General features: G+C 36.5%; 1 protein-coding gene across 4 annotated transcripts in view; it reads right to left on the reverse strand.

The window, feature by feature from the left end:
- Arih1 (ariadne RBR E3 ubiquitin protein ligase 1) overlaps positions 1-18,427 on the reverse strand; it is a 99,633-nt gene that overhangs the window by 26,118 nt on the left and 55,088 nt on the right. For all 4 annotated transcript variants that reach the window (NM_019927.2, XM_006511140.4, XM_006511141.2 and 1 more), the window contains 3 exons: positions 11,943-12,035; positions 11,452-11,507; positions 99-165 (listed from right to left, as the gene is read on the reverse strand). In NM_019927.2, coding sequence (NP_064311.2) covers positions 99-165; positions 11,452-11,507; positions 11,943-12,035 — 216 coding nt within the window. The remainder of the gene's footprint in view (positions 1-98; positions 166-11,451; positions 11,508-11,942; positions 12,036-18,427) is intronic.

An 18,427-nucleotide genomic window follows, 5' to 3' on the forward strand; every position in this document is an offset into this window, starting at 1 on the left:
AAACAAAACAAAACTACAACAAAAAGAATATAACTAGTATATTTCTATTAATAAACAGAGCTTTGAAAGTTAAAATCAGAGACACATCAACCACTCACCTCTACAAAGCTATTTGTTATTAAATGTTGATATTTTAACTTAACTTTGGAATCTGTGATCAGGCGCCTGAAACCAAGAATAAAACAAGTTACTAAGTTTATTAAGCCAAGTTTAACTACATGTATAAAGAAAATGTAACCTTAAAAGTGTTTATGCTATGGTATAGAACTACATCAGTTGAAAATACCAAGCCAATATTTGTCCTAACAGTGATTTCCAAGTTTCTATAATTTGATTTGGAAAAACAATTTCCTCATATATTATATTCTCAGTATTCTATTTTGTCAAGTACATGTTGCAGCCTGAAGGCTGCAAGTGTGTGGTCCTTGCAGATTTTCTGTAATTTATGATTACCTTTTAAAACACCTGACTCAGTGCATGAAATAAAACAGATGCTGTCAGCAAGAGTGTTGGACCCAGGTTTGGTGATTACCTGTGTATGATTTTAAGAGCTGCCTTCATGTGGCAGTTCTTGGCAATTAAATCGAAAAACAGAGCAACTTTGTTTTCTCTGGGTGTCCTATACACATCTGCATTTTTTCTGTAACTTACAACACACAGGAAAATGGTGTAAAAGTGAAAGATGTAGCTGAGTAGTTAGGGATTTGGCAAACACATTCAATCACTATCCGTTTTGCTGTTTTTTAGGTGGTACTAAAACCAGTGTGGCAGTGGGAAATAGCCACTGACAAAATAACCTCTTCACATGCATACAGTCCAATCCCTGAGTGAGACAGTATTGGGTGCTCTGGCTTCATAGTTAATTCTTTATTACCAGCAGCAGCAGCAGCAGCAGCAGCAGCAGCAGCAGCACTATTATCGAGATCAGATCTCCCTGTGTAGTATGTTCTCTGGTTGTCCTGAAACTCACTATATAAACCAAGATAGTCCTAAATTTACAGAGATCCTCCTGCCTCTGGCTCCCAAGTGTGGAGAATGAAAGGCATGAGCTATTTAATGTCCATTCATGCCCAGTCCTTCTGTTGTTCTTCAGCTTTATGTCCTCCCTTGTCTTAGGTTACTTTCAAGTGTGTTCTTATCACAAGTGTGTTCATTTTTCCACCTTCATATTCATGTTGAAAGCAAAGTCTAACAATAATTAGTCTATTTGGCAGTTCCTCAACAAGTTAAACACAGCATTATCACCATTACAAACTTCTTCAACTTCCCTCCTAGATATATACACTTGGATTAAAAATGGGTGTTCCGAGGGGCTGGAGAGATGGCTCAGTGGTTAAGAGCACTGACTACTGTTCCAGAGGTCCTGAGTTCAATTCCCAGAAACCACATAGTGGCTCACAACCATCTGTAATAGGATCTGATGCCCTCTTCTGGTGTGTCTGAAGACAGTGACAGTGTACTCATATACATAAATAAATCTTAAAATAAATAAATAAAGGCCACAGTTATTTATTTTCCAAATACCGTCTCTCTTTAAAAAACAAAACAAAAAAACAAAAAAAGGGTGTCCCACAAAATATTACAATGTTCATAGGACAAAAACTCACAAAAATATAGAAAGTTATAATGGAATACAACTCAACAATAAAAAAATCTAAGTGGTGATTCATCTCAAAAAACAACTCTGCCCAATAATGAACCTAAAGAAGGGAAACAAGCACCTCCACCAGCACTCAGTATTCTGTTTCCTTTACACATGATGTCTGGGTTAGAGCAACAGAAACCAGATAGACACCCAGAAACCAGATGAGCACTTGATAAGGTATAAGGAGATATGGAAATGGTTGAAAGGAAATGGAATAATAAAAATATTTTAGGACTAACTATAATCCTAGTATTTAGGAGGTTGACACAGTAAAGTTTTTCCTTTTAGTTCAATTTGTACTGTATAATAAAACTGTTCCTTAATAAAAAAATCAGAAGCTAGGGAGAGGTAACAATTCCATCAGTGAATTTTTCTCTCTCCCCTCTCCTTCCCTACCCAAGTGGTAAACCATGTTCCTTATAGGAGTGCACGAGTCTAAACCAGATATTCTAGTTCTAAAGACATTTTATATATCTATTATCCATAATGTTTCTCTTATTTTACAAACTTCTTCTTATAGCTGATCTTAGTCCTGAAAGTGATCTATTAATCTAGCATGCCCTACCGGGACTTTTAAGAACAACAGTTCTTTCAGAAGTTTCCAGCTAAAATTTCTTTTTACACTGTCAAGAATAGCACTATTAAGAAGAATGAAAAGTTCCAGCTATTAATATGTTAATCTTAGGGATATCAGTTGCTACACCTTTGTTGAAAAGTCACTAGACCGATTCTCTGTGGGAACATCTCTTAGATAGTAGTAAACCAGATTCTCCTTCATGTTTACTACACACATGGAACACACCATCAGAAGCATTGACTACCCTCAAGTTTAGGAAATCACACCTGCTCTAACAAAGAAATTGGAATACTACTATGATTTGAAATCAAGTGACTTTGCTAAGATGAAACACCATGAACAAAATAAAATAAACTTGGGGAAAAGGGGGTTATTTCACTTACACTTCTACAGCAGTTCACCATGGAAGCATTTAGAGCAGAAACTCAAATAGGCAGGAACCTGGAGGCAAGAACTGATGCAGGAACCATGGAGTAATACTGCTTACTGTTTCGCTCTTCACAGCATGTTCAACCCAGAACCACCAGCCCAGTAGTGACCCTACCCACAATGGGCTGGGACTCCCACATCAATCACTAATTAAGAGAAAGTCCTACAGGCTTGCCTACAGATAGCTCTTTTATGGAGGTATGTTGTCAACTCACCAGTTGACCTCCTCTCTGATGTCTATCACTTGTGTCACTTGTGTCAAGTTTATATAAAACTAGCCAGAACAACTACCGAATAGTGTTTATGCATATAAAGCACTGTAAATTTAAGAAAAAAAAAAACCCTTTATTGTATAATTTAGTATCAATAAAGATTTTCCATTCAAGTCTTTCCCCCTTTGATAAAAAACTACAAATACAAGTAATTAAATAACATCACATAATTCTCATTCACCATGTCAATGAATCTGTATATTTTTGTAAATAATGTCACCTCTCCTTTCCCTATTTCCTTCTTTCTCTTCCTTTCTTGAAACAAGATCTCACAAAACATCCCAAAGACCTCAAAAACTCAAGTTATCCTGCTCACTCTCCCAAATCACAGACACACACAAATAAAGATTTTCAAAATCCAACAGTCAAAGCACTCCTCTCTGACCCTGCAACTCCCTATAACTCAGTCAGATGGCTGGATCAATTGAGTGATGGACAAAGACCATCTAATGACCTGTCATTCCCCACATACTGTCTTATGCAGTTTCCCATAACACTCTCTCCTTTGCCTCTCCCTACTTCAATGTATATATTTATGTTTACAGTTGTTAAATAGCATTTTAGAAGTTTAAGTTACGTTGGCTTACCGGTAAATAATATATTGTTTCTCCAGCATTATTTGTCAAAAGTTGACAAATTAAGGTTTAATTTTTTTACATTTCAAAGGTTTTCATTTCATGCTAAACTTCCTACATAGAATATCGAATTCAATACCTTTGCATGTTTCTTTGCAGAGAAATAAAGAGGCATTTATTTTGTTCGACTATAAGACATACAACTCTAAACCACATATTATCTAAACATAATGAAACTTTGTTCAGCAAAATAAATTATCTCTCAGAGACAAAAGGCAAGCCACTGGGGAGGGGGCTGAAGCATATACTATAGAACTTGCTATAATAATAGACCAAACCAATTTTAAAAATGGAAAAATCATTCCAGTAAGTACTTCATTAAAAGGGATATGAAAGGCTAGAGAGATGATTCAGTAGATAAAGGCCAGTTATCAAAAGCTTGATGAGTTTGATCCCCAAGGCCTATACAGAAGAGAGCAATTCCCACAAGTTGTCCTCTCACCTCCACATGTGTGTCATGGTATGCATACACAATAAAACAACTGTAGTAAAAAAAAAAAAATTAAAGAGTAGCCTAAGCTGATATAAATGCTTTATATAATATAAAGAATGCTTTATATTATCTACCACATTCCCACAAGAATGGCTAAAAGACAAGAACTCTCATATTTAGTGAGGAATATATACACACACACTTTAGAAAATAATTTGGCAGAATATACTAAACTTAAGATATTTTGGTCCAGATATAACCGAAGGAAATTAGTGTATATCTGCCAAAAGACATATAGAAATATTCTGTAAAGTTTTATACACTGTCCAGAAACAAGCCACTCAAAAATTCAAGTCTCAATTATGCAGAGAACCAAACATTATACAACAATAACTTCGGATAGAACACATACACCATGCCCATGAGGACCACATTCACACACAAAAGAATACAGCTGGCAAACCAGCTCAGCTGAGCAAGATTGATGATCCTTGGAAACCAAAGTGACAGGAGAGAACCACTCCCAAACGTTGTCCTCTGACATTCTCATATGCTCACTGGCATGTGTGCCCCATCACTCAAAACTCATATACATGTGCACACAATAGTAATAAATTTAAAAAATATATAGTAAATCATTCCACTTAAATGATATTCAAGAATTGGCAAAAACAGGCGACTCACAGTTATTTGCAGTTAAGAGCACTAGCAAAGAGTTATGCAATTTTCTAGCCAAGCCACTGGCAAAACATAAAAAATCAGTGACAGAAAGAAAACAGCCATAGAGTTAATAATGTATAGTAATTATACACCTGTTATGTTAGGCTTAGAAATAAAGATGGAGACAACAATTACTTCATATTAAATAGCAGGGAGTTAAGAACTGCCTAAAACTGATACAACAGTGCTTAATTTCAAGAACATCATTTGATCTAGTAGTCAATGAGTCTATGAGCGAGCGAGCGAGCGAGAGAGAGAGAGAAAGAGAGAGAGAGGTTTTGAGATAGACTGATTGAGAGAATGAGAGATTCTGGGATCTAACCCCAAAATGGTCCCCAGGTCCCCAGTAGACATGAAAACAATGGATATAGCTCTCATACAAATGAATGGTAGGTAATGAGTCTGTCTGCCTATAAATACAGACTTAAAAATAAAAGGTACACACCACAGGATGTGGAATCAGATACATTATAATTCCAGATGCAATGAAACAGCTGGACATGGTGGCATATACCTGTAGTAACAGAACCCAGGAAGCTGACCAGAAAAATGAGTTCAGGGCCAGCCTAGGCTACAAAGTGAGATGTTACTGCCATAGAAAAGATGGGAGTAAATATACTACCTGAACATCTTGAAAGACTTTATAAATATAGATAAAAGTTTGCTTTTATTCTTAGATACTAGAAGAGATATAGTAAAATAAACTGAGACCCTAAGCAGGTAAAGAAATTAAAAAATCAACTATTACAATGAATAATAACATTTTTGGTCATAAGTAATACATGATACATAACTTTCACTAATTTTATGAAAGCATCAAGGAAGAAACTCTTGTGACAAAAAAGCTCTCAAAGCACATCATCTGTATAAATCTAGATGAGGCTAATGTATAGGGAAAACCATTTAGGCTAATAGTCTTGATGGTAAATGAATTTTTAATGAGCTTTTTTTGAAGGCCAGTGATAGTGATGATAAAATATTTCCTCGAGTACTTATTCAAAGAGATGCTAAGGCATAAAAAAGTGAATGCATTCAATTACCACTGTTAAGTATTTAAGAGAACTGGAGATGTACTTCAGTGGTAGAGTTCTTGCCTCCCACATCATTGAGAAACAAAAAAGAAATCTGAGAGTTGGAATAGGGAAATCGCTCGGTGGTGAAGAGTAGGCTTAGAATGCAGGAGGCACAGTATTTAATCCCCTGGATGATGAAGAGGAAGTGGGGGTGGTTTAATAATCTAAAAAGTCCTGAGACTCCAAAGGATCAGTACACTCAGGGTATGATAACAGATTCAGGCAATATAAGCAAGATAACCTTGAGTCACGCAGCTCCTACGTATAGGCAACAACAAAAGTAAGTAAAATATCGGGTAAACTTATAGGATACTGACCAAATCAAAATTACAATCAAATGGAGTCCTGAATAACGACTCAAAGGGTGAATGCACTAGAATAAAGATTCAGAAAGAGTGGTAACCATGAGGGCAGTAGAAAAAACAGTAAAAATCAAATCCACAAGCAAATAAAATGCACAATATTTTCATGAGACCAAAGTCCCTGTATAGTTGCAACAGAAAATATAAGAGAAGATAATAAAAAGGTGAACAGCACAGGATGACATTTGTAAAATACCACTGGAAGGTCATGAAACTATGAAAAAAAAAAAAATCACTTAGGAGCTTACGACAAACTTCCAGCAAAGATGGCCTGGATCATGCTGATGGCAACAGGAACAGACAGGAAAGAATCTATTCACATTGAGGGTTGCCTGTAAGATGTTAGGGTGAGTGAACTACATTTGGTATAAGAGTGAATACTGAAGATAAGAGAAAGGCAAATTAAGAATATCATCAAGGTTATTAATTTGAAAAGTCTTTACCACTTAGTGATAACTTGAGAAGCAAAAACAAGGTGATGGCTGAAGATGGTGTAGGCAAGGCAAGGTGCAACTGTAAATATACACATGGAGATGGCTGACAAGCCGTAAGGTACAAAAGTCCAAAATTCAAAAGAGGATTATGAGTTGCGGATACAAATTTGCATATTTACATTGATTGACTGGTAAAGACATTTAAACTATTCTAGAAGAAAGAAATACCAACTCCGCAAATGGTCAAAGCCTATACTTTGAATGAGGAATGAAAGCAGAGAGTATAGAAAACAGCACAATTTACTATCCAAAAAACAACCCACTTTCAACTAAAGATTATGTAGTTAAAATAAAGAACAAACCGCATTCCATATTTGAGGAAAAGCAATCAACAAAACTCTCTGTTAGAGTCCAAATGTTTGAGTTAACATAGACTTTTATGAAGCTATTATGATATAAAGAAATTATAAAGGTTTTTAATAATAAAACCAGCAGTAAATAAAATAAATATATAAATCCTCACAAGACTATTAAGTTAGAAATTGTATAGTTGAAAAGTATTAATTTTAGCTCCCAAACCCTGAAAAACAAAAAATGGATAAGTGAATTAAAATACTGACCGGAGGTTTCAACAGACATACGATGGCAAAATCAGATATCACATAAAAATAAACACATTAATAAAAGAATGTTAAAATCTATTGACCCCCTGGTCTACAGAGTTAGTTCCAGGACAGCCAGGGCTACACAGAGAAACCCTGTCTCAAACAAGCAAACAAACAAACAAACAAAACCCCCCAAAACAAACAAACAAAAAAACATACAAAATCTATGGACCCAAGATTTATCAATAAAAATATTTTAAGTCTTTGGAAAGTAAAAGGAAAAAAATGTACTAATGAAAACAAGCAGTTCTTCCAAAAAATGTGTCACATAAAAATATCAATGGGTGTAATGGAAATGGAATTAATAAGGACAGAAATATCATCATCATCATTGTCATCGGTCCAGTGACATGAGACTGCAGTGCATATGGACCCCCAGCACCCACATATACGAAGGCAGCACATCTATAATCCTAGTATTAATAGTGAAGGGACAGGGATCCCTGGAGCAAGATGGCCAGCTAAAGCAGCTGAAGCAGAGTTTCAACTGAGAGCCTTGGATCTCTACACACAAGTGCACACTCATATGCTCCCTTACAAACATACACAAAGAAGGGAAGGTGTTTTAAGAAATAACGGGGCTAGCCATTATTATTATAGGGTGTGGTGGCACACGCCTTTAATCCCAGCACTCGGGAGGCAGAGGCAGGTGGATTTCTGAGTTCGAGGCCAGCCTGGTCTACAAAGTGAGTTCCAGGACAGCCAGGGCTACACAGAGAAACCCTGTCTCAAAAAACCAAAAAAAAAAAAAAAAAAAAAAGGATCCAGCTGGTTCACAACCACTTGAAACTCCAGCCCCAGGGGGAACTGATGGCCTCTTCTGGATTCTGAGGGCACCCACACCATTAATCTGGGATGCAAGAGGCAAACGAGTTTCTGTGAATTTGAGGCCAGATAGGATTACATAGTGATACCCTGACTTGCCTCTACCCCATGAAATAAGCAAAACATTCTCAATTTTTATTAAAAAAAAAAAATTTAACCGAGTTCAGAGTTGAAAAAGCTATACAAAAGACAAACACAAATGTAACTACCTAGACAAATCAAAATCCCAACCACAGCACCAAATATGGGGAGACATTACTAGCTAAGTCATCAGAAACAGATGATAGCAAAAAAAAAAAAAACAAACAAAAACAAAAAACAAAAATAATGTAATAACATATCTGAAGTGCTAATAATTACTAAAAGACCAAGAATATATGCATTTTGAAAAATGTCAAGCATCAATTCATAAATACTACAATTTATTCTCCCTCTGGTACTTTATTCCCATTACTTTAAATATTAACAAAAGTCATCTTTATCATCTGAAATACCAAAACCAAAAGAAAACAACAATAACAAAAATCAAAATTTAATTTACACCTACAAGAATTTTGTGTCAAACTTAAATATCTTTTATAATGATCTGCTTGCTTACCATGTAGGAATAGCATCTTTTTAATCCTTTATTTTTTGGGGGGTGGGGGTAAGTGTGAGGTGTGTGTGTGTGTGTGTGTGTGTGTGTGTGTGTGTGTATTCATGTGCACACTGCTGCACAAGAACATGCAGGTCAGAGGACAACCTCAGGTGTTATTCCTCCAGTAAAATTTTGTTTTTTGAGTCTTACAAGTGTCTGCAACCATGCTTGGCCTTTTTCCTCCTTTTTTCCTGATGTGGGTTATAGGGATCAACTAAGGTATTCATGCTTGCATAGCTGACGCTTTTAACAACAGAATTACTGGCCTAGTACTGGAATATCATCTACTTAATGATCTGGAAAAGCCAGTGATTTCAAGGAAACAAGGCACAATAGTTTTATGTCTCACAACTTTTCCAGCAACACATTATATAAAACAGGTGTGAAAATGAGTTTTGGTTGAACTCAGAGATAGAGTTTCCAACTGTGCTCTTAAATGTATACACGCTGGAAGACAACCCTTGCCATGTTGTCATTAAAATATCTGAGAAAACTGAAAAACCTGTTAAGCCTAACTGGCAGTGATATTCATATCACTCGTATCAATTCATTTAATTAAAAAAAAGTTCTAAAAAAAGATGTTTTAATATCTAAGACAACAATTCTGTATGAAATCTACTGGATATAACTCATACCTGTCTGAAAACCACATTTTTCCCCTATTTTCTACTCAAGACCAAACTCACATCCTAGTAAAGTTTTTGTAGAAGGAACACACAATGATCTGTTTTCACTCTTGTTCTCATTTATAACTGATAAAGTGACACCACCAGTGACCACTTGATAGCGTTCTCTATCTCCCACCCATTTTGAAGTCAGGTCTCATGTATCGCTGGCTAGCCTCAAACTCACTCACTATGTAGACAAGGATGACCAGTGCTGGGATTATAGATAGGAGAACCACACACACCTAGTCTCATGTAGGAACAGAGCCAAGGGCTTTGTGCCTAATGGAGTTTTGTCATCGATACTAGTCAAAGGTTGTAGTAATATGATGTGTATTGATGTAGTAGAGGATGCTTTAAGAGTGGGGAAATATTGGTTAATGAGATTTGTTTAGAAGGCTGGTCTAACAGAGCTAGTTCCAGGACAGCCAGAGCTACAGAAAGGAACCTTGTCTTGAGAAAGAGCAGGGGGAAAGGGGGGGGGGGGGGGGGGGGGGGGAAGGGAACAGAGGGAAGGGAAGGGGCGAGGAATAGAGGGGAGGAGAGGAGAAATAGAAAGGAGGCTAGGCAGAAAGGCTCAGCAGGTAAGAGCACGTTACAACAAACCTAACAACCCCAGTTGGATCCCTGGGACCCACATGTGGTATGGTACTTGGGAAAGATGGCTCTGTGGTTAAGAGCAATGACTGCTATTCCAGAGGTCCCGGGTTCAATTCCCAGCAGCCACATGGTGGCTCACAACCATCTGTAATGGGATCTGATGTCCTCTTCTGCTCTGTCTAAAGACAGTGGCAGTATACTCATATAAATAAAATAAATAAATCTTTATGAAATAATAAAAGTTAAAAAAAATTCCCCCAAGTAGAATATTTGAGCTTTAGTAGCTGTGCTGGTCAGGTTAACTTAATTAGGTTAAATTTACTTATTAAAAACACTGCTGGGGCTGGTGAAATGGCTCAGCGGTTAAGAGCACTGACTGCTCTTCCAAAGGTCCTGAGTTCAAATCCCAGCAACCACATGGTGGCTCACAGCTATCCGTAATGAGATCTGACGCCCTCTTCTGGTGCATCTGAAGACAGCTACAGTGTACTAATGAATAATAATAAATAAATCTTAAAAAAAAAAAAACTGCTGTCATTTTCCTTTATTACTTTTTATTCACAGAAAAAACTTTCTGTATAGGCAATAAAACCACTTATACAATTTGTATATGGATATTCAAGACCTCAATGTGCTTGGCATCCTGAAATTAAGTCAACTGACAAACCTGGGCCACAAAAACAGCACTGGCCCAGGAAACCAGCAGCGGGTTTATACCAGGAATTCACTATGCTTCTTTCCCATGTTTCCTTCTTCCATCCAAAGAGGAACATCTGTACTGAAGAACTAGTTTACAGCCTCCATGTAGTACACCTTTCAAACTATTAGCAGCATTTCAGCAGAGAACACTCTATCCCTGAGCACTGCAGTGAGGGGCTAATGATATATCAATAAAACTCTGGCGCAGCCTTCTGCTTATTGAGGCAAGTGCTGGAGTTCCTCAAAGACTGCCAGACTCAGCTGCATCATACGCTGAGTTTCTTCTTTTGGAAAATACAGGTATTATGTACCTGTACTGAGTCTGTCTGTTCCTGGTCTCCCTCTTTATTCTAGCACTGACATTTTCATAATGACTCACATTCTTTCCATTCTATTCCACTTTTGTTTTTGATTTTTTTGTTTTGTTTTTTTGGTGGACACAGGAAACCAAAACCAGAACCTCACATAGGCTAGGCAACTCACAGAGCAACACTCCCAAACTCTTCCCTGATTCTGTCTTAGACTGTTACCCAGAGAACATAATTTAACACATTCATTATCCCATTATACAATTTCAATATTTACCAAAATTTGGCTATCACATATTGCCAAATAAACCATAAGAATGACTACCTAAGTGACTTTTTGTATAATAAACAAATGAGTGGGGAATAAAAGCCTCTTGAATTTTAATAATTTACTTTCTCAGAGGTACTAAGTCAAAATTAATTTAGTTTAACCAACAATACTCAATATACAGAATCTATCAGAAATACTTACATAACTGTGTTGTCATCCACTAAGATATCACAACCATGCGCAGGACACGAAATAGTCTGAAAAAGACGAAAATTTAAACTATGCCTTCATTCAGCACTATTTATAGGATGCTTATCATTGCCTGGCACTCTCCTAGATTCTGATGACACTTTGTTTGCAGGCTCTCAATCCTTTCCCGTTATATTTCAGGAAGTATGTCTTTAACTATCCTTCTAAGCAATCGCTTTTGCAACACAGAACGAGATAGTTAAAAGCAAAATACCAGACAAAGCTCTCTATCAAGATTAGCCTGATAGAAATTATCAGAGTTGATGCCTGCTAGGAAAACATTACCTAGATTAGGCTGTTAACTGGAATATCACAATCTAAATCTTTTTTTCCCCTAAGACTTTTAATCTAGAAAAATGTTTACTCCTGAAACTTTTATCTGGTTATATTTATGTAAGGGTCTAGACATTACAAGTAAATGTTATAAGTGAAAATCAAGTTACCTGCCCCATGCCTTCCTCCATTATTTTTGTAGTTAAATATTCACTCCAGCACTGCATACAAAACTTATGTCCACATTCAAGGCCAGTAAAATACTGTAACAAAAATAAAAAACAAACTTTAACAAAGACATTATTTTTAAAAGTAAGAGAAAAAAAGTGAAAGTACCTAATACCTAAAATGCCCATTTTACGATAACCAAAAAGCTCCTAAAACTAACTTCTTTGAAGACAGACTACCCAATTATCAGGAATGCATCTGTGGTTAATCTTTACAAATTTTACACAGGTAAATAATAACAAGTATAAATTAAATAGACAAATGTATGAAAAACATACTACTGAAAACAAAAAAAAAAAGCGTTCAATTTTGTTAGCTACTATGGAGATGTAAATCAAACCACAATGAGATGCCATGTCACACTCACTAGGAGAGCTGTAATTAAAGAGACAGATATTACCAAGTATGGAGATGGACAAACTGGAAGCCTGTTCCAATATACTGTTTTGTGAAAATCTATCATAACTCTGGATAACAACCAGGCAACAACTACCTCAAAATACTAAGTGCAGTTGTCATGTAACTTCTGCCTTGGTTACTTTTCTAATGCTGTGACAAAGCACCATGGCAAGGCAAGGTATAAAAGAATGTTTAATTTGGAGCTCGTATTTCGGGGGTTACAGGCCATAACCATCGTAGCAGAAAGTACAACAGAATGAAGGTTTATATCTGATCCACAAGCACAAGTCAGAGACAACTAATTGAAAAACCTGTGGGTTTTGAAACCTCAAAGACAAACCCAGGACACACTTCTTCCAACAATCTCCCAATCCTTCCTAAACAGTTCCACCAACCTGGGGCCAAGCATTCAAATATACAAACCCATGAGAAACACTATGGAGCAAGTGATGCTAGCAGACAGAAGAACTGATAGAGTTGAAGCAGGTACAAAACCCCTGGAGAACCAGTTCCCTGCCAAGCTCTACCTGTCCTTGAACGAGTAGCCATAACAGCCCACCTAGAGGGACCATAACAAATAGTCACATAGCAAACAAAAACAAAAACAAAAAACCCCCAGAGTTCTCCATGCTATTGAGGTATCTAGATAGATCCCAGGTATTTAGCCAATAAGATTCCCTTCCTGGCCATTCCTTCCTGCACCAAGAGTAAGTCATATATGCATTTATATCGACCTCATGAAATAAAACAGTTTAGACAAACAAGGACTGTCTCCTTCATCAAGGAGGTGGGAGGGGATCGGTTGTAAAGAGCCTCACCTAAATCTCCATGAGATGGCTTTTAGTTTTTCAGCTCCTCTGTATTCTTGGCACTCACTTGGAACCAAACCAAACCTGATTCCAAACCTAGACTCACCCATCACCTTCCTGTTTGGACCATAGTGGTATGCGCTAAGCAGCTGCCCCATTCTCAAATCCCAGTGGTCACCAGTGTCTGAGTGACTGAGAACCACATTATCTGTCCCAGATCTAGTTGTTTCTTGCCTGGAAAAACACAGGCTGTGACCCCTACCTATCACTGACTGTGTTCTGCCTACCCTGAACAGTCTACAGCAAGGCAGAAGATAAGTGACCCATCAAACAACTCTTGTTCAAAACATACCATATGACCTGACCACTATACTCCCACAGTATATTAATGAATAGAAATAAAAATACGCATATCTCTATAATAAACTTCATACACAGTATTTATAGTTACACCAGACATAATAGCCAAAATACAAAAACAACTTAAGACATTCACCAACAGATACATGTGAAACAGCTATATAATAGAATATTTAGATACAAAAAGGAATAAAGTTCTGATAGATGCTACAACATAAATAAACCCTGCTAAAACATGTTAAATGAAAATAGCCAACAACAAAAGGCTTCACCCAATTTAGATGAGAGGTACAGACAAGTCTTTAGAAAAGAAACAATGTTTATCTAGGGCTGTAGATTTATAGGGAAAGGAGAAATTAATATCAAAAGGTATGGATTTGTTGGTTTTTCTGGGGGCGGAAGGGATTATTAAAAATACTTAAAATTTTAAAATAATTATGATCATGGAACAATATGGAAAATTGCAAAAGCCACATTAAATAGTATGCTCGGGGGCTGGTAAGATGGCTCAGCAGATAGGAACACTGACTGCTTTCCAAAAGTCCTGAGTTCAAATCCCAGCAAACCACATGGTGGCTCACTACTACCTGTAGTGAGATCTGGTGCCCTCTTCTGGTGTGTCTGAAGACAGCTACAGTATACTTATTTATAATATTAAAATACATTTTGGGGCTGGAGGGAGCAGGGACTGAGCGAGAGGGGTTGACTGGAGCAAGCAGAAGTCCTAAATTCAACCCCCAACAACCACATGAAGGCTTATAACCATCTGTACAGCTACAGTGTACTCATATTCATAAAATAAGTAAATCCTTTAAAAATATGCTAGGACAATTAAAAAGCACTAAACTCAACAAACCTGTATTTTTAAATGTTTTTCAAATATATACAGGACTTCATGGAATTATGTGGTATTAATCTAAAATTTTGTATAGGCAGGGTCACACAGTGAAACTCTTGTCTTGGGAAAACCAACAAATCTGTAGTAAATCAAGATATTTATTGAAAAAGCAAGTGTAGTATCTTTAATCTGTATATAATCTGCAGAGGTAAATGCAGGAGAATGAACGATTCAGGACCAGTCTTGAATAGATGGGATATAACTCAGTGTTCAAGAACTTGCCAGCAGCTATCACTTGAAGATTAATTATCATAACTATAAAATAAATAGTTAAGAGCAACAGAAAGCCAGGCATAGTAATATGTGCCAGTAATTCCAGCAGTATGAGGTAAAAAGCAAGAGAATCACAGAGATTAGGGACAGCCTGAGACAAACAGGTTAAGACATGGCCACAGAACAAAGAAAGACTGTATTCTAATCTTTGCCTACAATGTTTAGAAAGATTAATAACATAAAGATAGTTGAACAAAATATAGTATATTTAGAAGACGTAAGACTCAAATAAATGGTTAACTTGTTTTGCTTTTACCTAACAATATGACTCATAGGCAATTTTTATCGAATTTGTTTGATGTTCTAAGGATTCCCTAGCACTGCCAAGTAAATACATAAAACAAAACCGACCTTACAATATTTATGATTAATATTACGGAAGTAATATAAATTTATGATATTTTAAACAATACATTAAAAATACACTAAAAAAATCCTTTGAGGACTCTATTTTAAAAACTGAATCAAGTAATTCAATTACAATGCTAGATTGGTAACATGTGTTAACATGGGTGTGAGAGCATTCAAGCATGTTAACATGTTTACAGTGGTATGTGCTGCACTTCAAGTTGTTTGGGAGATGGAAGCAAAAACCTACTTCAACAAAAAAGGGGCTTGAACTATAGAACCTTACCAGGTGCTTGCACCAAGCACCAGAAGTGGTGTGGAAACTGTGAGTAGTTACTGCCCTTCAGCCTGAGTAACACTGAGACAGACAGTTATCACTTGAAAAATTCCTTTGCAGTATACATTTATATAGAAAAAAAAAATCTTGCTTGTGTCCCTCTTCTGTTTCATTTACATAGAAGCAACTGCTCTTCTCATTTTTGATATGAACACGCAGAGATAACCTAATGTACACACACAGGATGAGAGTCTTATGTTACTTTATTGTTTGGGTTTTTAATTTCTTCAGTGGCTCCATAATGGTACGCCGGTTTATCTTTTTTTCTGTTCGTGTGTCTATTATTTAATTTTGTGTATATGTGAAGGAATGGAGAGTAAACCCATGTAACCTGCAGGTGGCCAAGGAAACCAGTGTCATTCAATCTCCCTATAACTTGAGTTACGACTGCCCAATGTGGTGCTGAGAACTGAACTTGGGTTCACTTCAGGAAGAACAGAACAAGTGCTCTGGTCCTGTGGGGCTTATCACTTGAAAACTTCAATTTCTTCAACAGTTCACTATTTTTTTTTCTTTTTTTCTTTCTTTCTTTCTTTCTTTTTTTTTTTTTTTTGGTTTGTTTTTTTGTTTGTTTGTTTTTTCAAAACAGGGATTCTCTGTGTAGCCCTGGCTATCCTGGAACTCACTTTGTAGACCAGGCTGGCCTCAAATTCAGAAATCCTCCTGCCTCTGCCTCCCAAGTGCTGGGATTAAAGGCGTGCGCCACCACGCCCGGCAACAGTTCACTATTAATGAACTGTTCCTACCACTGTCACATTGACTAATATACACTTTGTAAACATGTGAAATCTTAGGGAAGAAATAAATACAAGATGACAGGTATATACAAACTGAAAGTTATTATCAGGTCCTCTTGTAACAAGTGGCAGCAATGCCTACTGGGCAAGAGAATACAGTTTCTCACACCCACTTTATTACTTACAGCTTTTTTTAAAATCAACCTAACATTTGAAAAACAAAGTAAATTATTTAGGTTTTAAAATATGTTTTTTAAACTCTCTGATTTTTTTGTTTGTTTTTCTAAATAGGTTTCTCTGGAGACCAGGCTGGCTTCAAAGTCTCATAGATTTGCCAGCCTCTAATTCCAGGTGTGCTCCACCATGCTTGGCTGTTCTTTGAAATTTTATCATGTAATTTAAAACAATCCTATTCACCCTCATTCTTCCTCTTAAGTCCTTTTTTTTTTGGGGGGGGGGGAGATTTAACAGCATTTCTCTGTATAGCCCTGGCTGTCCTGGAACTCAGAAACCCACCTGCCTCTGCCTCCCGAATGCTGGGATTAAGGGTGTGCGCCACCACGCCCACTCTTAATTCCTCCAAGATACACACTCACAATTATTTGATTAATTTTTAACTCATTTTTAAAAATAGTGAAGTTTCAACTTTGTGCACGTGCAGGGTGGAGGAGTAGGGGTGTCGTGGAGAGATTCCAATTCAGTCTGTTTCTTTTCTCAGGCATTTTCTTCACATAATTTGCTCAGTTTTCAACTGGGTTATCCCATGAAAACTCACCCCACTCCCAATTTTAAAGGCCTTTTTTCTAATTTAGGTAACTGGCCTTTAAAATTGTACAAATTTACTTAGTTTTAATTCTGAGTGTTCACATTGTGTTGCCATGCAGAACACTTTTCTTATACATAGTAAAAGTCCTTAGTCTTTATGGCTTCTAAATCAAGCAAGTTTCAGTCTGTTTCCACCTCCATATTGTTTCCACACCACATCCTGTGTAACCTACCTTCTCTGTAACGCCTCCTCTGTAACACATTAGCTTCTCCTACAGCTCTCTTCTGCTGCTGTCTCTTCTTGCACCTGCCAGTTTAATGCTCACTCTGCCCTCACAAAAGCTAGTATTTTTCCAACTACTATTCTGTCTTCTTAAAATATTCAAGTCATCTTTGTATCGCCCCTAATATTTAACATTTCTTTCACATTTCCTATTTAATTTAATTTATTCCTAGCTCTTCTACCTCTCTTCTAAATGGTACTTTTAAAAGTTTTTACTACATTTTCTAATTAGCTATTATATGAAATATATTTATAAAATTGATGTTCATGGTATTATATGCAAAGAATTAGAGGATCAACAATTCTACATTCAGCATATCGACTATTATGTTTTCAGTACAGAGAAGTGGCCGTGTAAAGAAGCATAGCACAATCCTGAAGGCAGAGTAACAAACACATGGGATGTCAACTTTGAAGCTATAATAATCTCATTTCTCTCCATCACTGAAAGGGATATGGCACTAATTTGCAACAAGATCACAAGAACCTTTTTGTGTCATTCTTTTATTTAATCAAGACTCATTAAGATTAATTAATTAAGATTGATGGTCACAGTGATTAATAAATTACTACTGTGTTCACTGTACTTTCTAGTCTGGGGTCTATTATCAGAGAATGTTTTACAAGATGATAGATTTAACTAGCAAGGAATGATGCATGCCTACAGATTCAGAACTTGGAAAGCTAGTTAGTTAAGAGAAAACGATCCTGAGAATAGTAAGTTTCAGAGCAGTTTGAGAATATGGCAAAACCCCGCATCTAAATGACTAAAAATAAATGACTACACCGGTCTAAAGAGAGTGCAAAACCTAACCTATGGTCTGAACATATGTATTCACTACACTGGATAAAAAGTATTATTCCAACTACATTCTTACATTTAGTCCATCATATTTTCATTTCTTGACATGTTTGCTTTTAACTACCTCATGTCCAGCTCACTTGATTCCTTGGGCTTTCCCTTACTTAACTCATGAAACTTGACTATTTAGTCATTAAACATACCCTTGTTTTTAAAACAAAAAAGTATTAATAATTTAGAGTATTATCTATTAGATATTATATTAAAGGATATAACAAAAAGATTAATTTCTCTCTGACATTTTATTTTACATACATGGCAAGTAATGCTCAAAAGCATTATTTTAATTTATTTTTTATTTTTTTTTTTGCAGAGGGAGAGGCAAGGTGAGGAGACAAGATGGAACTCACTATGTA

Source organism: Mus musculus, chromosome 9, assembly GCF_000001635.26.
Source record: "Mus musculus strain C57BL/6J chromosome 9, GRCm38.p6 C57BL/6J".
In the NCBI taxonomy this organism is placed as follows: Eukaryota; Metazoa; Chordata; class Mammalia; order Rodentia; family Muridae; genus Mus; species Mus musculus.